This window comes from Ischnura elegans, chromosome 3 (assembly GCF_921293095.1).
Source record: "Ischnura elegans chromosome 3, ioIscEleg1.1, whole genome shotgun sequence".
Taxonomy (NCBI): Eukaryota; Metazoa; Arthropoda; class Insecta; order Odonata; family Coenagrionidae; genus Ischnura; species Ischnura elegans.
The window spans coordinates 134018077-134042553 of record NC_060248.1 but is presented as its reverse complement, the minus strand read 5'-3'; the positions used below and the strand labels follow the sequence as shown (position 1 = coordinate 134042553).

The 24477-nt window shown below is 38.2% G+C and overlaps 1 protein-coding gene across 7 annotated transcripts in view; it reads right to left on the bottom strand.

Moving 5' to 3' along the window:
* Nucleotides 1-4404: 4404 nt before the first annotated feature.
* Nucleotides 4405-24477, bottom strand: part of LOC124156605 (dystonin) — a 614708-nt gene continuing 594635 nt past the window's right edge. For all 7 annotated transcript variants that reach the window (XM_046531247.1, XM_046531246.1, XM_046531244.1 and 4 more), the window contains 8 exons: nt 19957-20125; nt 19388-19501; nt 18466-18640; nt 14830-14904; nt 12974-13033; nt 12729-12779; nt 12356-12406; nt 4405-5848 (listed from right to left, as the gene is read on the bottom strand). In XM_046531247.1, the coding sequence (XP_046387203.1) occupies nt 5716-5848; nt 12356-12406; nt 12729-12779; nt 12974-13033; nt 14830-14904; nt 18466-18640; nt 19388-19501; nt 19957-20125 (828 nt within the window). In that variant the 3' untranslated portion in view covers nt 4405-5715. The remainder of the gene's footprint in view (nt 5849-12355; nt 12407-12728; nt 12780-12973; nt 13034-14829; nt 14905-18465; nt 18641-19387; nt 19502-19956; nt 20126-24477) is intronic.

The window sequence follows — 24477 nt, the reverse complement described above, 5'->3', positions numbered from 1 at the left end:
AGCTAATTCCACAAGGCACTCCATACCAATTGGATAGCCAATGTAAAATGAAACTTTTCTCAGGTATTCGGAACATGTGGGCATTTCTGGAAATGAAATTGCTGATGAACTATCCAAGGCTGTTGGCGGCAGAGATCCCATTGGCTCTGAACCTCATGTGCCGATCACACCCTCGATGGGAAAGGCTGACATCGGGGAGTGGTGTCTCAACCATCGCGCAAAGATCTGGCAAGGTCAGAAACAGGTCAAACTCCTCATTGGAGGACCTCCTCGTGAGGAGACAGCTTATGAACCAAATTACAACTGCTCACTGCCATGCAGTGTGGCACCTGCATCTTGCAGGCCCAGCCAGATGCAGATAAAAGGAGGAGGAAAGCACAGCAAATCCAATACAAGAGCACCTTGCTATTACGAGGACTCGGTTTCAACATACGACTGGGCTCAACATTACTCACACCCAAGACGGTTAGAGATACACCCATATTTAGCCCTGAGGACATTTGAATCAATGAATTTGAAGTGATCTGGTTACCCCCATCCCCGTTGAACACACTATCCATCAGTGGAATGGCTCGAAAAATAGAAAAGATTAATGTAAAATTACAATACTTGAGATACTTTTTAACTTGAATGCCAATTATAGTTATTGTTACAAAAATCATTACTCCCGAGGGCTGCTGAATGATCCCTTAAATATAAATCTTAACTGCATACATATTTAGAATTACACAATCAGAAATTTAAGTTGTACAATATTACTGGTTTTATTTTGCCACTTGCTTTTTACTCTTAACAAGTTGCTTGATTGACAGTTTTACATTGTACGTGAAGTAATTAATCTTAGGGTAGAGCTTACAACATTCACATTCATGAGCATATTTGTGATATTTTGTTCATAACAAGAAAGTGCTGAGAGTTTGTTAAGTACTGACCATCAAACCCAGCCAAACACTTGTGAGATAGCTCTGCAAGCAAGTAATGGTTTAGTTGTTGAATTAATGAGGTTTCCGCACCAATCAAGAATTTTGTATGTACTTGTAAACAGAAAACACAAATCTTCTCAGGATACTCATCTTAAAAAGGTTATTTTGCTGACACAAAAATTTAATACACAGTAAATTGTTGTGTACAAACTGTAACACAGACTTAATTCCAGTTCTTAATCAACCGCAATGACTTAGGTTATTTATAGTAGTCAAGCCAATTCAAGCAAGAGATATCATCAAATAATAAAAACTATCAGTTCTTCCAAGGTGCTACACCTCATGAATTACCTTCAGAATTTCTTGCCAGCGCTTCAGAATGAAGGTCTGTGTGGAAAGGGTGAAAATTGCTTCATTCATACCCACTCTCATTACTTACTGTGAATATCAGAGGTTACTTCATTCAGTGTATTAGGTTATGTCCTCATCTTATACTTTTGTCGTTCCCATCATAGGGGAGGTAGTGTTGCCATATATTCTAGGCCTGACATTGACATCTCTGGCATAAACTTCAGTGAGATCAGTGACCTATGCTACTTCCTGTATACATATATCATTCTCCTAGTGGTATCTTTAACAATTTCATTGGTGGACTAAATGATGCAATCCTGTTTGCTCAGTCTAAAAGTGCCGACTATCTAACGTTGTGTGGTGATTTAAATGTAGATATTATGATTAACTCCCATAACAGGTCTGATCTTAGCAACTTGTTTGATAGCCACCGCTTCATGATCATAAATGATTCACTTACTAGAATAACTAAATCTTCCTCAACATTAATTGACCTACTTATCTCCAACATACCCTCCTCAAATTTAGTTTGCAATACCCTTTCTGTCCGACCATCATGCACTTTCATTTTTCACTTAAATCATGCAGCATCAGTACTAATACTCCCCTCACACTGTCTGTAAAAGTGTTTGATGCTGACTCCATCCTTAATTTTGTAGACTCAATACCACTTGAAAATTGGGGTGATGTTTATGCAACTAAAAACACAGATGATAAGTTAAATAAGTTTGTCAATACGTTCATAGTGCATTTCAATGCTACTTCCCCAAAGAACACTTATCATTGCCGGCCAGAGGGTACTAAGAGAAGGTTATACTCCCACGACCTATTGCCAAAAGCAATTTTTACTTCCCTCAAGGCCTTCAAACAATGTGTTAGGAATTATAGGAAAATCGTCAATGAAAGTTACATCCTTTTATCCACTAATCCCATAAAGTCTGCTTGGGATGTCATCAAGTGCAATACGAGAGCAGCTCAAATACGTAACACCCATAAAGAAAGAATTCAATTTTGGTGGCCTCCAGTTGCAGATCTCTTGAATGTTGTGGACTGTTTCAACTTCATGTTTTGCAATGGAAATCAAGATCACCCTACCTATCCCAGTTTTCCTAACAGTTCCTCGTCATCTAAGACCTACTCTCTCTTCCCAACCAATCTATTCGAGGTCAGCAAAGCCTTGAATACGTTCTCTAACAAATGGTCTTCAGGATTTAACGAAATCCCCATCCCTATCTTGAAGGCAGTCAAAGATTATATATGTGAACCCCTAGCTCACATAATTAATGCTACCTTCGATGAAGGCCATTTCCCTAACTACCTGAAATTAGCCTATCCTCACACTAGCCCTAACAATTACCGGCCAATATCAGTGCTTCCTAGTCTTTCCAAAATTTTTCTCAATTGTCTCACAAACCTTCTTCAGTCATTCCGGCCCTTGGACCAAGTCCAGCATGCCTTAACCTAGCTGGGAAATCCACCACCACTGCCACATTTCAACTACTTAGCCATATCCACGAGGCCCTTGACAGTAGAAATGCTACACTAGAGAACTCTATGTTCTTAGTAAGGCCTTTGATAGTATCAATTAAGGATGAGTTGGTTCTTGAATTGTTTCAGTTTTCGGTACCAGTCCAGTTCTCCTCCAACGGTTCTTGGTTCTCGATACTTGGTTCTAAGGATGAACTCTTATTATCTGAATTATTGGCAAATTTAAATGAACAACAGCACAAAGTGAATGAAAATAATTTCACTAAAGATGTAAATTAGCAAGAAAGCTCTGTAAAATAATTTAGATCGTCTACATAATTTATTTGCCAAGCAAAAAAGTTTAAATAACACGCTAAAGAATACATGATCGACCAAAATGTCACATTACATCAGGCAGCCACTGGTTCTTTCCCCAAGTTTTGATTCAACATTCGACGTTTTTATCCTATCTGCGTCTAATCTATTCTTTTTTTTGGCAGAAATATTGCCACGAACAGCCGTTCACTGAAAACAGTAGAGGTCATTGTTGATTTTGGAGGGCCGCGTAGAATATGCTTGGAGCATAGTATACATACTATATATAGTAGTATATGCATATATGTTTACTGCATAGTATACATATATATACTACATAGTATACATATCATCAGGATCAATAGGGAAACTCTCTCAACTTCTGACGACATCATCCATTAATTTGTTGTAACTTGTGGGTGAGTTCCTTGATAACCTGAGTCAGCTCAAAATTGTAATGCAGTGTTGCATTCGGTAGGATAACCACACCTTTCGATGCTTACAATTAGCATAGGTTTGTCAACTTAAGTCTTAAAACTTTGTTCGTAAGTTGATAAACCTAGGCTAGTTGATCAAGTTCCAATTGGAACGCATCTTGCTGGCATGGCGAAGAATTACTGTATATGTAATATACTGTATATGATTCAATCGCAAGACCACTTTCAGATGAAACAGACGGCACATGGCATTGCAGAGAGTCGTCTCCAGTCGTCTTGTCTGCAAGCCACCTGAATTTCACGTGAATGGCTACATATGAAAAGGCATTTGGTCTGAAAGCGGACTTGATGAAGCATTGTCTGTATTTCACGCTGTGGACCGACGTTAGACACTTTTTGTGGTGGAACTGTAGGTGAAGAGATTTATGAGAGTTTATGGCGACAAGATTCATAATAGAAGGCCAGCGTTAAAAAACTGTGTAAAGAATTTACTTTTTGAAAAAGCATATCACTGCATTTCTGAATTCATGGAATCAAAGTGTGACTGCTGTCATACTTGAACTTATTATATTTGTTTTTACCAAGTCCTATTGTGTTTTTATTTTTTTCTACTTAACCAACGCTGTTTGCTATTATGTATCATTATCTTTATGTATCATTTTTGGTTTTTTTCCCCCTGCGACGATTTCTATGTTACTTGCTGACCTAGAGAAATAAAATCATTATTATTATTATATGTGCGAATAAAGTATGTAAACATTTCACCTCACCAGTTTCACATGAGAGATTCTCAGAGTGCTTTCAAGAGAGACCTACCTGCATCAGACACCTTGCTCGATTTAAAATGGGAAGTTAAATGCGTACGTACATGTTATGGAAAGCCATTCCAGAATAGAAGGGAAATACACGACTTTTCATAGTGAGAATTTTAATAAGCAATTATGTTAAACTATAATATGTAATACATTTCACTGTAGTTTTTCATTCTTCATAAGCACAGCGTAATTGCTTTACTTCAACATGATCAAATGTTTTTACAAAATATAACAGCACATGTTTAAGGCATAATTTAAAATTCTCTTCTTCGTTTCCTCAAATAGTAACAGTGCATGGGCAAAGGCAACTCCACATCAACACAATTTTTAAAAAATCCTTTAACCTTTGAAGGGGTAACTTTCTGAGTGGAAACGAGCCCATTTCATATCACACATTTTAAGACTGTGTGCATCGTTTTAATTACTTTTGTGCCAACATGCATCTTTGTGCATAAAATTTTTCTGTACAGTCTTATTAACAAATTCCACTTATACCAACCCTATGTACACGTACACGTACTCAAAACACCACACCTGTCACTCGGACCAAAAGGGGAAAAAAATCGCCCACTTGGTTTTTTCTTTTTAAAACCACAAGAGTCAAGGGCACACAACACATATGCAGCGTAGCGTCCTTTTACTGGTATAAAAAAATCACAGCCACATCGACTGCAAACAGAGCTTAAATGTGTATAAAAAAAAAAAAGGACTTGAGATGATTCAAAATATTTCAAATAGATGGAGCCGTTATGAATAAAACAAACACAAACAATATTCTGCAGTCAGAATTTCAGGTGATATAGAAAAAAACAATTGGCACAAATATCTCCTAAAAAAGTAAACATAACATTCAACAAAGTTCCAAATGCAAATTACCATCTCCACAGAAAATAAATTAGTTTGTTAACAGATGAAAATAGAATGAGTAGTATGTTGCATTTAGGCTTCATCATTTGCGTTGAGAAATTAATTAAAAATAATTTAGTTCTAGCACATGATATAATAAAATAATGAGTATTGTGAAGCAAAGCCATAATTATTAAACTGCAAAATGAAACTTTTAATGAAAACATGGTAGTATAAATAAAGAGTAAAAATCTTTTGATTAGCTTCATAGAAAAACAATTGCACCCCTCTTGTTTTTCCTTTAGATAAACAAAAAAATAGAAAAATATTTAACATACATGGGAATGATATATCTTTACATGAGAAAATGACAGAAATCTACACAGATGGTCAATTGAAAAAAAAAAATTAATTTGCAGGAAGAATACGAATTAAAGAGAACGACATCTGCCATTTTTCATGCATCTGCACTGAAACAACTCTGAACCGTCTCAATCCAGTGCAACACAGCGGAGCGACACCCAAAGGGGCCCAATTTGATTCCTCACTAGCGAGTCAGCTTTACAGCCTGAACGGGGCCTTCTCTGTCGTCGAGCCTTTCCTTGAAGCACCAGTGCTAGTGTCAGAGGCACCGGATGACTTCCTTGTGAGCTTGGTGCCACCCGTCGCACCAGAACCAGAGGGTGTTCGGGTCCTTGTGGACATAGAAGAAGAGAAAGCGACTATTAGAAGTCTCGTCTCCTCCTAGATCTGACAACTGAAGGAAGAGCCGCAAAGACTACTCAAGGGTGAAAACAGCACAAGGGTACATGCAACAAACTTTGGGTGAAAAAAATGCATAATTAAAAAGAACAGGATAAGATTCACAAGAGGGGAAAACAAAGTCATGTAAAACACTAATAATTTCCAGAAATTATACAAGCATTTTGTATTTACAAATATATATATATAAAGGCATTGTTATGGGATTTTTTGTTATTTTTCACCAATAATCCAACACATTTATTAAATACATTAGCATGGCAACACAAAAGGCTAGTGCATTTTATTTCAGGTTATAACTAGAGATGGGATGGCTGGTTGCATGATATTTTGGTCCAACCAGTTATGGGAGGAACCAACGGCACTGGAACAGGCCAAGGTGCCTGCTCAACTCCATTTTGCGATTTCTAAACGATTGAAACCACCAATAACTGAGGCACACATTAGTGAGGATTGCAAATTCAGAATACCTTCACTATTAATTTGCTAATTTAATGAAAAAACTATGAAGGGTCATGAAAAATAGCCTCCATATTGAACGACACAAGTTGAAGTGACAAAAATTCATTTCGTTCAGCATTTAATTTTCAAGATTACCTAATATGGCCAATAGTAAAGTAGAAGTGGAGTGGAGAGCAGCAAACCAAGTGAGAGGACACGAAAACGATCAATAGAACATGAACCAGGCAAATGCAGTGTGACCCTCCCATCCCTAGTTACAACCACCAGCAAAGTCATTTGGATCTTTTGTTTCTGTTTGCTGCAGTGAGGCTGAGTGAGATTGCCTGCTGTTCCTTTCACATGAACACACCATCAGGGAAAGTGATTTTGCACCACTACAAAGGCAAAAATGACTGTTTTCTCTTGCAAACGCAGACTGGTCCATTTCCTTGATGGGGAGAGTGAATGATACTAGCGATCGGTGAGTCACCATGAACTCGGACATGTACGAGACTGAAATACAGGATATGTCCCAAAAGTCTTAAATCATTTACATAAAAAAACTTCTATTTTCTTCAGAACCTTTAAAACACCACTTATTATTTGACGTACATTTTGCAATGCTTCTAAGTTTTCCACAGTATGCTTATGGACCTAACCAAAGGCTTGCCTAAGCATTTAATTACTTGGATTCTAGTTAGTGGTTGGTCAATGCATTCAAAGGATTACCTTGAGTTTCCCCAGATTATTATAACATAAAGCCTTTTATGCAGCAGTGAGCTGCATACCTCTGGTATTTCGCCATCATGTGAATGAAGATACGGAATTAAAAACAAATTAAAAATCAGTTTTCTGCAATCTCCCTCAATACTGAACTTCTGCTGAGCACCTGTCTTCTTTCACCATTTCTATAAGTGTTGGCTTAAACACACTTTCAATGCCAGATTAAGTCTAAAGAGCCTTTAAGGATTGTAATCTAGCCAGGAGGCAACTGAAATTTTGCAGCGTTGAGGCTTCCCATTTGCCATTGTCATTTTAATTAAAACTCAAACAATAGGGAAGTGCATTAATTTTTTTTTATTGCTGAATTTGAAAGTTTAGCCTAAAAAAGAAACATTAGTATAGTCACTTTTTTTCCTGCATCTGGGGTATGCACTTTAAAACGTTTTGAAAGTCGGAAAATTTCATGTTGCGCTGAAACACAGTGCCTCCATCTTGATTGAAATGTGACGTCACAAGGCAGTAGTCACCAGTGGAGTATCGCTAAATTCCGTCGCCTTCTTTAGCGCGGCGAGAGTTTCCGGGAATCGGTGGAGTTTGCTTCCTAAAACTGTCCGCTAGTATGGAAAACATGAATTCAAAAAAGAATTATAAATGATTTTTTGTTCCAAATTTCATCTCGACGTCAAAACAAAAGCCTGGAGAAGATATTCATTCCCGTGCCTTAAGCACAAGCCATACGGAATAAATGGTTCAAGGCTGCTCCTGACTCTTATCTATCGATGATATTCTGTTTTGAAGATCATTTGAAGGTATTGTAAGATCAAATTGATATTTATATTATAATAATTTACTTAGTAGGTACCTCAGTCATATCAAAAAGTGTGTTGAGTCAAAATATAGCATCTTCCGCGTAGACCTATGTAATGTATAAACTGAAAGTAATTTGGTTAAAGAATTATGGCGCAACTGTTATTTTACACGACCGGGCAAAATGCGTACTTTGCCCATGATATGTGCATATATGATAACAAATGATTTTTGTTGAGGTTAATATTTATTTGTTGAAATTAGTAGATTTATAGGTGATACAGATATAAAGGTACACGGCAGGTCGCGCGGCGTAATTTGTACTCCACTGGTGAAGAGTTCATCTTGCTGATCTAAAAAATTAGCTACAATACCTCGAACTTTGAAAACTCGCAATATAGGCAGTCAAAGTACATTATACGAATACACGAGACCATTCTAGCCTAGAATGTACGTACGATGTTGAGATCCTTGGTTTTCAAAGGTTGACGTATTTTATACGCCAGCGCGCCCGGTCCAGGGTTATCAACTTTTATTTCATCCTACTTGTTAATTGAAATTATACTTCAGAGTCAGGGGCGGATCCAGGATTTCTTTCTGGGAGGGGCACAAGCAAGGCAGCATCCTGGATTTTGTTCAGGGGGGGGCACAAGGATACCTCGCCATACAAAACGAACGAAATGATAATGGGACTGTTTTAAAAAATCTAGCATATTTTTAAGGGTCTGGGGGGGGGCCCATGCCCCCGTGCCCCCCCCCCCCTGGATCCGCCTATGTTCGGAGTGGTTCTTTTAGCACTGCTAATGAGGTAAACTGGTAGGTACTGATTGTGAGTACAAGGTACTGAGTAAGTAAACTCCCTTTGGAGTAATGTGAATTACAAGTGTTCGAGATATATGGCATTTTATATTCGCTTTGTGTTCTTATTAATTATGTCTGTACGCATATTGTTGCTTGCCGCGAGCCTTTAATGATATGTGTTCTTGCAAGAGTGGTTTTCATTTTTAATGTGGAAGTTGGTCAGTATAAGCAAAGAAAAAAGTAATATTTTAGCGCACACCAACTCTTGTAGTCGTCGTATCTCTGCGTTTGTAATGACACTGCTAAAATACCTAAACGCCATTATGATGATAAAAAAAATTGACTCATGTCTATTATTGCTGCAATTAAAATTAATGATAAACTTGACGCCGTGTGATCACAATGAAGACAACAAAATATACTTCCATAACGAAGAATTGAACCCTGGTCCTTAGGGTGGGAGTCGTACACGCTATCACTACCCCAACTATCCCAATGACATTTTGATGATATTTTGGATTTATATATGACTTGTGAAAAGTACCGCATGAAAATTAATTAATTACAGCCTAACTAAGGCCCTAATTGAAAAATAAGGAGCAAGGTACGTGGTCTCCCCTTGTTAGCCTTAACGCCTCGCATTTCTATGGAGCGATGAACCTGTCCTCCTTTTTCAAAAGTTCAGTGACCATAAATACATCAATAAGTTTGGTATACCATTTATAAATCGTTGGAATTTTCCTTCTCCCAACCAAGATTAACTTTTCTTGAAGCCATCCTGAACAGCGAACCATTGCAACAACCAGCCAGCACGGAAGTACGGCTAACATCCCATGATTCTAGCTGCGAAGGGCAAACGTTCCGGCCGGCGTGAATACATACGCAACGAATAAGTCTTGCAGCAAGCGTCTGAAATAGGTTTATTAGTTTGACTCAGTTCTTACAAAAAATGTTTTCGCATGATAAACGGTATTGTGCCAAAATATACCCAGCGAAAAATAAATACCATCATCTATTTATCAAAGATTCAATTTGCTATTCGCACTACTCTTTCCAAACTTGAAGTTGACACGTAAATGAATATTAATATATTATGCTATGATGAAGTCATGTACTCAAAAGAGAAGCAGCCACATATATATTCTGAAGATATTTTATGACAGCAAAAAACGGATACCCTCAAATTCAGTAATTTTTCTATGCAATAATAGAGGTAGAACTAAACGGCGTAGAAGCTGCCTTCTGCTACTGCCTTGTGACGTCACGGCCAATATTCAACATGGACACCCGTTTTAGCGGCTTTTGAATTTTTCCATATTTCAGACGGTCATCTCGAATCAAGTATTCACTATTAGGATTTAAACTGTGGTTTTACGACATTATGTTATTCTGAACTCTAATTTAAAAAATGTATTTGGTGCATTTGAAACACTAGTGTACTTCCCTATTATGAAGGATGAGAGGCATTGATCTAGGTAAGTTGGTAAGTTGACTCGACTATGTCCTAGAATTAATTTAAGCATAACATTTTTAATTTTCTCCCAGAATTTCAGAAAACACACATATAATTATGAATTTGTCCATTATTTTAGTTTAGGCAATAAAATAAATGCTGACTAAATTAGTCTACTTGACACACCATGAATGACTGTTTACTGCGTGACTCACATAAATGAGACAGCCACTTCGTAGGGAGGAAGTGTACAGGCTCAAATGTGTTCTAATTAACTGGAATGTATGTTACATACGCATGTTCATCTAAACCATTATTACCAAAGCAAAACTCAATGATAGAAAGTGGCTCTGAATACCGCATCATCATTCTAACAAACAAGGTAAGTTGGTTCTCACAAAGCTCCACTAAACCACTGTCCACGGGCAATGGCCGGCATCACCATTCTCACTAAAGCCTTTTTCACCGAGAGCCACAATGAGAAAGCATTAATAGCTGGCTGCGGAAATTCATCACAAGAACTTTTGGGACAGACCCTGAATTCAAGGAATGCAGCGTGGCCACACTAGTTTTTCTTTCTCTGAAATTAATGCCAAAATAGCTCTAAAATGTGAAACAAGTCACTCAACCGTACTGCTCACAAAAACAAGGTATAACAATGAGAAGTGACGGTAACTATCCAGCTTATGGACTGGATTGAAAATTTTCTTCTGAAATTATTAAATAGGAGCTCCACCTACATCAGTTGCATGCATGGGAATTCTCTCTTCCGTTTTGACGCGATGCATCCACACATTCACGTATCCTGGTTGCCACCTCGATTGGAGAGGGTTGGGAGGTGCGTTGGGAGGGTGATTTGACCATGGTCTAGCATTTATTTACTCAAGTCTTAATCGATCGATAGAAAAAAATCCCTACACCTAACCATTAGGCAAATTGTCTATCTCATTTTACCACTTATAATAAAAAATATTCAACCAAGGCCTGATAGGGAAGACGACCACATGGATGATCTCCCTGGTGACCCTTTCCAATAAGTTCTGAAGGTAGAACATCACAAAGCCCAACTTCATGGAAGCCATAAATCAACTAGTGTATTAGGTTTCCACAGCAAATTTCCGCTAAAATCTACACCATACAAAAATCTGTCCATATTTGGCCACTTCAATAAACATCAAGGAAGTTTGGTCAATCATCCATGATGAAGAACACGAATGGTAATCTCCAGACTTTTTTATTCCAAAACTCAACAACCGACCATGGTTTCAACACATTGTGCCATTTTCAGGGTGAAGTAGATATTATATAAGCAGATAAGCAAAGCCTCTTCCAGTATCTACTTGAAAATTACACAATGTGTTGAAACCTGGGTCGGTTGTTGAGTTTTGGAATTAAAAAGTGTGGAAATTTGTATTCTTTCATCATGGATGTATCGAACTTCCACCAAATGAAGCCCGAAAACGATTTTATACACTGGTCAATCATGGGCGGGGGATGTTCGTCAGGTGCTGAGACACTCCTTTTTGATCCTGAGGGCCAACCCCACGTTTATCCTGCCAGTCACTAGCAGACAAGAGCACAACACTTATGGCATGAATAGCCACCCTAACTATCTTAATCGAGGCCCAAAAACTTACAGGATCTTACAGGAGCCGGTATGACTGTGTGGCTACCAGCAAGGGTGAGGGATGTTGGGTGGCCAATTGTTCCCATTGCGAAAGGATGAGATTGGGTCACAAAGATATGAATGCAAGAGCACCAAAGATGACATGGTCAAATGGACAAATATGCTTCCCCCCATTTCTGGCACAAACTTACATTTGTGTCCCTTGCAGCCCAAGAGTTAACGGCTAAGTGTACTCATTTAAATCCTAGTAAACACTATGCAAAAAATCAAAGAACTTGAAACTTTCCGAGGTCGACAAATATTGCTAAATTACATTTGGAATTGCTCACGTACGCAAGTGATGTAGGTGGTCAGCTCACTTGAGTCCAGCTCATATGATGTTTAGCAGTGTACTAAATTCGCACAGAGTGAATTACATACTTTCACTCGCTACGGAATGAACAAAATTTGGCAAAGCTGCACATATAACCTACAAAATTGGAAATGGCAGTAAAAACATTGCATTCAAATAATAAAAATGCTATACCAATACTCGTATCATGCCTCAACTATTACTTTAAAACCCATTCACCAAGTTAATATTTTACCTGGAGTTTGCCACTAAAACTGGTATATTTGAAGCTGACGGAGTTCTTGATCTGAAAAGCAATAGCAAGTTGTGAAAGTTGTTAAGCACTAGGGATTTTTATGCATAAATTTAAATATACATTTACAAAAATTGCAGGCAGGTAACTTTGTTAAATTTGATATTCTTTTCACCATGTAGTTGTGACCATTACTTTTCCAAAACCAATAATTTTTGTTTCGTAGTAGAATTAATATATTTTATATTAAAACATATTTAGTAGTGAAAAAATCAATAATTGCATTTAGAGATCATCATGTTTACAATAATTGGTAGGAAAACAATGGATGATTTCCAGAGTTAATGCATTAGAGACATACAAGCCACCAACTGACCTTGAAGAGCTAACAGAAGTAGAGCAACTTGAAGCAGAAGAGGTGCTACGCCTGCAGTGGAAAATTTCACACACATGTATATTATAAGTCTCAGAAAATGAGAAAAGGTAAGTATCAAGCAAAGCATGAATGAATTTGCATCGAAGTAAACCTTAACCACAACCATTCAAGTATGCACATTGAATGAACTTATCAATAGATAATAGTCAGATTTTCAATTAGTAAAAAAAGCAGTTTTTCATTACCTAATGGGCTGTCTCATTAGGACTGGGATGTTAGATGAAGAAGTAGTCCTAACAGAGCTGCTTCAAGAGAGAAATCAAGAGAGAGTTTAGGAGAAGCAAGTTGAAAAGTAATGAGAATAAGATACCAAAACCACTGAAAAACATTTTCTTCAAAGATCATTTACACTGATTAAGTGCATGCCAATCTTCACACCACCACACTCAAAGCAATCACTGAGCACACAAATATGCCTCAGCTATGCACAGGATTATTTTCCTGTTCACAAAGAGTAAAACAGGAGAGAAATTTTCACTGTATGTACTAATTTACGGCAAATGAAAATCACTTTCTCTAATAAAATTCATGACTTCAGATTTCATACTACATACAGCTAGTATACTTTCTAGATGAGAGGACAAACAAAATTTTCACTTTCAGCCCCACATCAGATTTAACCACACTGCCTTACTTGTGGCATGTGTCACTACATATACATGCCACAGTGTGGTGGAATGCAAACATGGTTGAAAATAAAATTCTGAAGGAAATAAAAGTTTGCTCTTTCATCATGAATCATTTTCTCTGTTTGCTGTTTGCAAGTGCAAATCAATGCCAATGGAAATATTTGAATTCTTTAAAAAAAGAACTATTCAGGCAATGACTACGACAAAACCACTATTGATATAAAAATAAGAATTTCAGTTGCTTTACTTGTAATTTAGTTAACATACCTAGCAATAAAATTTAAGGCAATATGCCAAAAATTTTCTTCACTATGTATCTATTGTAACTTCAATTTTAACTTTAAAGAATAAGGTAAGTATTTACTTGAAAAGTAAAACAGCATTACATGGTAGCTGGGGTCATTCTACCACCTTCTTTTAAAACACTCAAACATAGCTCAACAAAACATGCTTAGGCACACCATGGCTATAAATCATTCCTTAATTAATTATCTGGTATTCAAAATAATTACATTGCCAGTTTACTTATGATATTATAAATTATTGCTCAATGAAAGAGGAAAAAAGTCCTATAATCACTTGTAAGGGATTTATTTAATTTCATTTCGTCGTCAATGTGATTCATGCATCATGACTCAAAAAAATTAAATGGCAAACACAAAAGTAAACGACAGCTGCCTTAAAAGAATTCCCCATTACTAATTATTACAACCCTGACTTGATCATTCAAGACATTGATTGATTTTGTTGCCGTGAAGAAACAGCCATCAGAATGCGCAACTTCACAGTCACGCATCTTTGGCCACAAAATTCTCCACGTTCAGTATTTCCAATTGCAATACGGAGTCCCATCGCACTTGGTGCTATGCTCTCCTGGTCCATCAAGAGTGGTACCATAAAAGATACTGAGGAAGTACCTTTATGTTGGAGCTAAGCATAACCTCCCTTGAAATGACATCTAATACAGACCACAAAGACCCTATGTATGAGTATGAACTCCAAGTATGATGAGACTATCCTGTATGTACACACGAATTTCTCCTCAAGAAAATATGCACAAATTCCATTGCTGTTTTCACAGAAAAATCAAAATTAATGCATTCATAAAATCTGTTCAGAATTTTACGGAAAATCTTCGGAAGTATCCTTGATTATTTTAATTATTCCACAATAAGGTAAATATTTGAGTGCGCTTAAAAATTCTATGAAGCTCAAATTTGTCCTTTTTTTCATAGAAATAAAAATATCAATAACTCCAAAAACGATCACTGAAAAACTGCATGCGCTCAGGAATTGCAGGGCTAACGTACGCAATGGTGGAGATGGGTGCACTCAAAATATGGTTGCAGGTGAAAAGAATGAAATGCAGCATGCAAGAAAAAAATCCAAACGAGATAGATGCGAGTGTTTACCCAACGGAGGGAGGCGAAGGCGAGATAGGCTCACTGCCACCCACATACACGGGGATCCTCGACCTATCGCTCCGACTGCGTGTTAGTGGCCAGCGGAGACAGAGAGAGAGAGCAAGGGAGAGAGGGAAAGAAGAGAGAGAGAGACACATCGTTAGATATCGCTCCCAAGGATTCATATAAACCATAACCAGAAAAAAAAGGAGACAGCTTCATTTCCACCTGGCTATACACCCTGTAAGGAATGGCCAAAAATATCTGCTGGAACCTGCTGGAAAGCCATGACACAACACAGCAGTGCATTGCAGCGACAAGGTGAGGAGGAGTGAGATACATGTACCACAGAAAGGAGTGTGGAACACAATCATTGGCAGCACAAAACATTCAAAGCAAATGTATGCTCAGTGAATTTAGGATACTTCATAAATCTATTTTTTAATCATTCTTCAAAAATGTGGTTCAAATTCTACCCTGAAAGAATGAATTGGGTTTCCAAATGATTGGGCACTTTCCCACGATGTGTTTGGAGCAAACAGATTAGATGAATAATTCGTTCACAAAAATGGGCTAATATAATTAATAACTAGCAAAAATCTCAAGGCTGAAAATCGCTCTGGAATCACTCACCAATTGTCTAAACTCTAAGGAAATTCATGCCATATTTCATTGGTGCATTCATATTTGTTACTTTTACTGATAACTAGCTTTTCTTAAGACAAATTTGATTCGATTATGGGAAAATTTTTTCCAGGCAAGGAAGAGCTAGTTCACACCAGAAAATAGGAATGTCTTAATGGGCCAATTCCATATGTGTATCATACTTTGGAAAATATCCCAAACATTCAGAAACCTATTTTAATCATTTGGATTTGCATGAATAGGTCCAAATATATTTTCAATGTTTACAGCAAAAGATTGCAAAGATATGAGTGCAAACACAAAGTTTTCCGAGAATATCCTCAAAATGTAGATAGGTATTGCTAAATGCATCCTCAGCATACACGTTTCCAAAATGAATTGTGCTGTTTGAGAAGGGAAGGAGGAGATGTGTCCGATGCCAAGATAAGGAGTAGGAAAGGTGCTTGGGAAGAAAAATACTCCAAAGAAATACAATAATGTGCTTTCAAAAATCAACAATCCACTTCCCCACTCCTCTTTTACCAATGGTTGCAGAAGCTCATTTTTACTGGCAGCATCCATTATCACTTTTCAGCCTCTTTTCCCAAAAATAAATGTACATGATATTGCCATGTCATACTCAGGCATGGCGGAGATAACTCCTACAAAACATAGGTAAAATGGAGCTTACTAATACAATGACATAGGATTGCAGGAACCCTCAACTGAAGAAGTAAAGAAATTGTAGCATTATGCATACATACAAGCCTAAATCAACTCCTTTAGTTCACAAATACAGTATTCATATGTAAAGGTACATTATGCTCAAGAAAGATGTCTCAGAAAATTACATGGTGCAGCACAAGTTTATGACCGCAAGATACGAAAGAAAAGTGCAATCACATGCCATTCAAAATTGATTGTAAGCTGACGACGTAGTGAGGTGGATTGGCCAAAACATTCAAACTTGGCTAACAATACACGAAAATAACCTTGGTGAAATTTTAAGGAATCGGAGGGATTAAAACATTAGTTCACAAAAATAATACGATTTCCATCATATTAGCAAATCAAAAGTCAAAAATCCAAGGATGGATTAGATGCAGCTCTCCACAGAATTCTGCCATCGTCTCATCATTCGCAACTAACATGATTCATCTACACACTGTGAATCCTTCATTTATACCCTCCTATTGTACGAAAATGATGAGATTAAAATATCGGAGCCAAAGTTAAATGACAGTTAATAAAATTGAGAGATTGTCGTAGAAATGAGCCTCCAAGGATGAGGGTTTCTAAAGGTAAAATATACCACCAAAAATCCAAATGAAGATGCTGTTTTCTGATGATAACGAACGATCTTAGAGTCCAAGTATCATCCACAGATGATATGACCAATTGATTCCAAAGCAAAAGCCCTCTATTAGAAAACATTTACAAAATTATTGAATAATACAAAATCTGTCACCTAGAGGACTCATTTAGCACCTAATTATATATTTTTCATGTCTAGCATAAACTCCCACAAAGATACACCTAAAATTTTTTTCATTAATCCACCACTGCCACAAACACTCCATCCTTCAGTCATTGACCAGTAAAACTGACAAACATCCCGACCTTAGTGTGATCACCACGTCAAATTGTACTGAATTCCACAAGATGCTAATTCCTTTTTCCAGTAAAAATCTTAGCCACAGGATCAGTTGTCAGCTTACATCAATAATTCATGGAAAATGTGACTACAGGTCCATATACAAACCAAAAGCCACCTAGAAACAAACAATTACAACGTAATGGAGAAACTCAGACTTGAGATAAAGCATACACCTAATGCAATAATATGAATGCTCAAGAAAGCCTACGTGGAATACAATACACTGCTCAGTTATTTACCGAATGCCTGATCCTTGTAGTGATGGAATGCTTGATGCAGACGTTGCTCGATGAATTAGTCCACCCCTACAAGCAATAATATATATGCAATTTCCATATCACAGCAGGCGAGTCACAGTCATTTCAGGAATTGAATAAATTCATTTTTTACCTCTACTCTTTTGAGGTGGCAATTACTCATCACTGAGAATAAGTACACATAACTAACTCAATTGCTTGAGAAACAATGGAAAATGACTTATGTATATGCAGAATATTCTCAATTGTCACACTTTAAATACATAACTAATACCTCCCTACTGACGTGTTGGCACTGAAATTTTCAGTGAGGGAAGAATGGAAGGACAGCTCACCATTGAATAGCGGACAGACAAAAGGGGAATTAATGATCTGCACTATAGCACAAAACTGAAATAGAAACTTGACCTCAGCGCACCAACAAATGCTCCCACAGATTCAATCACTGCCACCATAAAAATAAGGTCTATTCAATACCATTTTAAGGTCACTTGCATTCAACTGCAAACCACATTGATTTATGGTGATACAGTATATTATGTATTTTGTTGCGTACCAGTTAGCAGAGAACAAAGTCAAAAGAGGTTCACAACAAAACTGCATTCACAATGGTCAAATCACAATCTCTAGGGTCATATGGAGAGCCTAAATCTTTAACTTATCAGAATACATTGAGCAGACTGCATTGAACTATATCCATTTCTCAAAAATGATAAAGTTTACCTCTGAGAACAAAGGCGAGAAGTTTCACATTTCGGACACAGGCATGTGTTGGCAAGGGTCTATATATGTAGTATGTATACCCAAGGATAATTTCAAGATGAGAGCATTAAGTTTCGAACAAGTAATGCATAAAGAAAAATGACTCAACAATGGGGAAAGATGCGTGCTCTTAAACACACCCGACCAGAAATGTTCCTGCTTCAATTTCTATAGCAGGGCAACCCCTCTCATATTTCACAATCATCTCAGGACCAATAGCATTGAACAGATTATCAAATGTACATCAGAAATTTTAAATGTGACCACAGAGATGCTGCGTTCACAACAATTTCACACAGGATGAAGATAGTGTCACTTGCTTGGGGCATTTGCCTCCCTCATTACCTTCCACTGGTGGGGGTAGTGGTCAAGGATCCCGTGGGTGTTCTAGGTCGACTGCTGAGGGGCGTGCCATTGACGGGAACCGTGAGTTTTCGAGAGGAAGGGGTGGAGCGACCAGAGGCAGAGGGCGCCGTCACACGGCGCTGGTGAATGGGAATGCGACTTGGGGTGCCATCGTCTGCAAACAAGCATCAAAAAACATCAATCACATTATCAAAAGCCTTTGAAGTCTAATGAAATTTAAAGCATAAAAATTAAACTTAAAGATATAACTCCAATGCTACTGAAGTGTTGATGAATGTCAGTCACCTGCTAATCTGCATTAATTTCCATTGGCAAAAAAATTCCCTGGATTGGGAATCAAACCACAGATCTTTGGCTGTCTAGGCAACTCCACTATCCAGGTCCCTAGATTCCGATGGATATTTACCATGCATCACAGGGCTAAGGTGTAAGGGGCTGGAGGCCCATCAAGGATGGCATTGCAAAGGAATTCATCTCTTCTGTAGCAAAGGAATTACACGTTTCACCACATTTCTAAGATTCACCATTCCAAGATGCGACCATCAGTGGTGAAACCCATACCAGTACTAAAACCACTATTGGCTGCAAATGTATTAAAGTATTTTTCAGGTACACCTCACGAAAGCCAAAGATTCACATTAATTGCCTTGAGAAAATATTCTCCTGGTTCAGGGACCTAACCACTGCAAGAGTTTTGTTTTGGCAATTCACAGAGCTTCATAGAGCTCGGAGTTAACAATGCAAAGGCAATGCTTTTCTACGGTGCCTAATTAACCTGAATTTGACTGCCATTCGCAGAAATGAAATAATTGTTAGCATGGAAGGTGATTCCAATATGATAAAAAAAAACACTCAGGAATAACTGGTGTCACTTTGAAAATGAGAAATCAGAGCTACCAACCTGTGCTATCTAATGAGAGGTTGGAACCATGACGGCTAGGTGGTCTACTGCCAGGTCGACTAGGGGGTCTACTACCAGGCCGACTTCCTGGCCTACTGCCGGGCTGGCTGCCGCCTGCAAAGACAAATGAAACACAACCATTTTCGATTAAATCTGCTTCATAACTTTTCACATCTTTGATGGACCTTTACACAATGAAGACAACATCGGAAGCTGAAGGCATTCAAATAGAAAAGGCTGAGTATGTAGAAGAGCCAAATGATTTAGTATGTAAATGTTTTATCACTGCATACAAAACGCTCTAATTAACTTTCCCATTATTAAATGTTTAGGACACTACTTCCTTTTGTAGTAAGAGTTAGTTTCATCAGTGTTATAATTCAGGTACTTCATCTCATTGCACATGAGTATCAAAGCACACAGACATTCTAATATGCCACATCAATTACAGAATATAAACGTAAAAAAGTTAAGGATTACAATTCTCTTAGTTCTAATAAAGCTGCAATGCACTCCAGCTCAGATGTATAATGCGTAAAGTTTCCGTTGAGCCAGAGAGCTGACATTACCTGGAGTGAGACTTGATCTTCCGCCTGACGAGGTAGGGGCGGATGCCTTCCGCAGGGGCGGCCGGCACAACGACCCCTCCGAGTCGCTCAGGGAGTCAGGAGTGCCGGCAGAAAATGAGGTGCGTCCTTTTCCAGTCATTGGAACGCTGCGGACACTGCGTTCTCGAACCTAATTATTAGCGATGTACGTATCACGCAACCCACGCACATCACGTTGATGGGGAAGAAAAAGTGAACACGCATGAATGGTGAGAATGACAAAGAAAAGAGGAAGAATACTAACTTCCTTATGCTAACTGCTGCTAAACAGAGAAACACAACAGGCATGCCAATAATGACCATAGTTAAGTTGAATAATTCTACTAATTTAACTTCATTCATACTTCAAAGAGTTCTGAACATAGATGCCAAAAGCAAAATGAAAAACTTAGAATGAAAACTGTTTTTCAGATCACTTGAAATTATTATAATTGAACTGAATTTTATGGTTAAAAACATGTACCTGAGATAGCATTGTATTTCATTTACTCCAAACATGTTCGATTATTCATTATAGGCCAATCACAGTCACAAGAAAAACCTTTTGAAAACCATGCAAGCACTCAAAATGCATGTTAATGCGATTAAAAATGCATTTAGTCTCACTCTTTCTTGTTTATTTGAAACAAAATGTTTACAACATGCTTGATAAAACTGAGGCAACAATTGAGATGGAACAATTGGCAAATCTTTGCATCATTCTTTCCATATGCAGGCATGATGAAATGTGATTGTAAACTTTTTCAACCAAATTGTAAAAAAACTCATTCAATGGAGTTGAACACAGGTTGGGCACTTTTCCTACTCAATGATTCAATCATTAAAGGATGTGAGATTAAGTGATGCAATAATAATAATTAGGAAACTCACCGGTAACTGAGAGAGATATAGCAACTGGTGATGGTCTTCTACTCCAACTAGAGTGACTAGCATGAGCGAGAAAACCATCAATTAAAACAAGAGGAACTCTATTCATGAGAGAGGACATATGAGCTTCTTACCTCTCTCTACGTATACCCTATATGTCCAAGCTTACCATGTCACAAATAAATGATTTATGGACGTGAATGTATAATGATCACAAAAGTAAGCAAAATAAACACGCTGGATAAGTGGGAGGAATGCTCAAATGAGGACATTCAATAGCTCTGGAAAAAACAAGGCTGTGCTGCAATTTCAAGCAAAACCAAAAATGTAAGGCAAACGCTGAGATGGGATGTAGCCTCTACTATGTTTATACGGTATTCCCATGAAATCAGTGTAAGTTATGTACCCAATGCAACAGCACTCGATGCAACTGGATTGAACATCATCCAATGTCTTCTTTCTACTGATCGCAATGCCACAGTACATACACCTACTTCCCATCCCAAAGGGCAATGGGTGAGAAGAGAGAGAGAGAGAGATCCCTTGATGTGGGAATGGGGATAGCATGGAGTGGGGAGTGTTTCATGGTGAACGATCTCTGAAGATGAGAGATAAGGATTGCAAAGAGGGAGGGAGCATTCAGAGGGAGGAGTCCTCTCATGAGGATTTCCACCACTTGATGCAGCTTTGAAAGGCAACGGATTGTCGGATGGAGATGCCGTGGTGACAGGAATGGGACAGCCACAGTCTGCTTGAGCGCAACAACGGGAGGAGCAAAATGTCAAACAACCATCATTCAACGTCAAACAGGAAGCAACGACAAGATAAGAAGGTCTCAAGCTCAAAATCAACAAGTGAGAGATCACTCTGATCACTTGATGCGATTAGTAAAAACATCACAACAGGAATGCTTATTTAGTGCCTAATGTTTTGGGTAATACGACAGCAAACTCTGGTGAGGGATACGCAAACTAGCACAACAAATGCAAACATACAATCACGCACTCAAACACACACAGACACTACTGCAAGGATATATATATATATTCATGTGCCACCACATCAGAATGCCATGGCAGCCACAACAATAAGACAAACTGTTCTCGGTGAGTAGTGTGGTCGTCCCACCCATGTGCCTTTTATATTATTTACCCAGTGGTAAACGGGGGCGTGGGGTCCCATCGCCAGTGGATAAGAGCATGGGATGTCTTCTCGTTGCCTCAGGCTCTCAAAGATGGGCATCAGCTGGGCCAAGAAGTACTGGGCTGCAATAAAATGGCACACTCCAATGGCGCGATCACCCCTGCCTCACTTTCTCATCCAAAACAACAACGCCAAACACCCACACCCCCCAGGTCAAGATGCTGCTCAACATACCCCTACTCACTTAGTAGCATTTCAAGTGCTTCCTCTTCCTTAAGAAAATGCTTCCAACCTACCTAACTACACACAAATAAAGAGTAATTCTGAATGTCAACAGTAATTCAACAACGGAAGTTCAAACCAAGAAAGGAGGGTGGAACTACAATACATACTACTTTAGCCAAACGACACGACCTGCGTTAATGCAATACTGAGACTAAAAAATGTTCACTGGATGATGTGAATTTGACAAAATAGCTATCCTGAATTTGTTCAGTAAACAAGAGGGAAACTCACACTAAACACTCAATAGTTTACATGACAATAATTGCCAACGCTTGACAAACGGTGGATAAGAGAAAAAAAGTTCCTAATATCCTTTGCAAAATTATTTCAACCAAATTTGAAGCCCAATATCACTAAGACAGATCACTTGATTCTACATTTGATATTAACACGTACGCTGCGGCAAGAAGGGAGAATGTCTCAACAGGAGGAAGTCGGGTGGGACCCAACCGTGGGTTACACATACAGCTGTCGTCATTTCGCAAGATGGGGAACTGGAGACATAGAACTTGGTGGGTCATGGCAATCTATGTAATACGACCGTGTGTGACTCTCCATCGAACCACATGCTCACCAGACTGGGTGGTACACCATGCAAAATGGCCGATCATTTGCAACTTGGCCCACCGCTTATGATCCGAGAATACCCATCCCAAGTTTGTATGAAATGTATACATTCCGTTTGTTGCACGACCCCACACCCAAACATCATTTCAGAATTGAGATTGACAACTAGAGTTGAAATGAATTGCAATGCCTCTACCTGGGTGGTGACTCCATGCGACAGTGGCCTCAATCTCAGACACTCATGCTTGCAAAAGCCCAGATATAAGAAGCCCAGTGTCCAGGATATCCCCACCACATTCTTGAGGCACTGCAACAATACATATTTAAACATTTAAATGCTCAAAATAAAGGGTCTCCACTCCAGTCCCTAACTGCAGTGGCTGCTTCACATTCCTCCACTTTCCCGCCCCAATTGGCTGCAGGCCCCCGAGTGTGATACCACCTCCACCAATGGGCTACAAGATTAACTTACGAGTGACCAGACATCGTGCATGATGAAGTATAACCATGACCAACCCAATAATATCCTGCCCAAGTCTGAGCCCAGAAAAGGAGATTCAGCTCCACAGCAAACATGTTCAAACTCTTTTATTCCTGCATTGATTGATGACATGGAAACTATTTTTGTGTTGATAATAATTCCATAATAGTTTCAGAAATGGAATTTCAGCCTATTATTCTGGTTTTTGCCTGGATGGCTCATTTTTGGCTTTGCAGCAACAAAACAGATTGAGATGCCAAAATTTCCCCCTCATATGGAACAGCTTTTACAATATTTTTTTTAAGTTCGTCTTCTCTTTCCCATTAGAGTTAAATTTATTGATGCTATTGAAAAACTTTGTTATTTTCCAATATCCACACCCAACGAAATATGTAGTTACGTATTTGGAAGGTTTCTTGCTCTAGACCTCATCTTTATAACTTCACTGATGATTGTTTTTGAAAGCCATTAGTATGAAAACTGGGCATGATATTTGTAACTTTATCTAAAGTTGGCAAAGACATAAATCTCAATTCTCAGAAGTACAATCATAAAATAGTTTCACACAGTGAAGGCAACTATATTTTATAAGGTAAGAATTCTGTTGTTTAACCGAGCAAATTCAGATCGATAGATAGAGTGGATGGAGAGTTCTAAGTGAGGTGGGATGGCTTACGAAGGCTTCACCTAGAGTCCCGGCAGTGGTATGCATTCCTAATTATGACGTGAGGTTAAAAACCACAGTAAAATTAGACTCAACTAGTTTATTTACATTGATGAAAGGTGATGGGTTTGATAAGTAAAGGAAGGTACTCTAATGAAATTTTGTTTACTTCGCAGGAATCTTAGTTATATAAAAAACTTCATAAAAATATATTGGTTTCATGATGGAGATGAATGAATTCTTTTCTGACATTAACATGTCCACTTCATTGAAGTAATTTAAAGAGTAGATGAAGGGAACCATAAAAAAAAAAAAATCAAAAAGAGTAGGTATTAAGGCAGGTATTTCATTCATACTGAAAAGTTACCATTATTTCTCAGGTATTACGCAAATTCTGCATTTGAAATACAGAAAGCAGCCACGACAACTCAGTCAAGCAAAATCTTCTGCATTAAAACACTTGCCTACTTTTTCG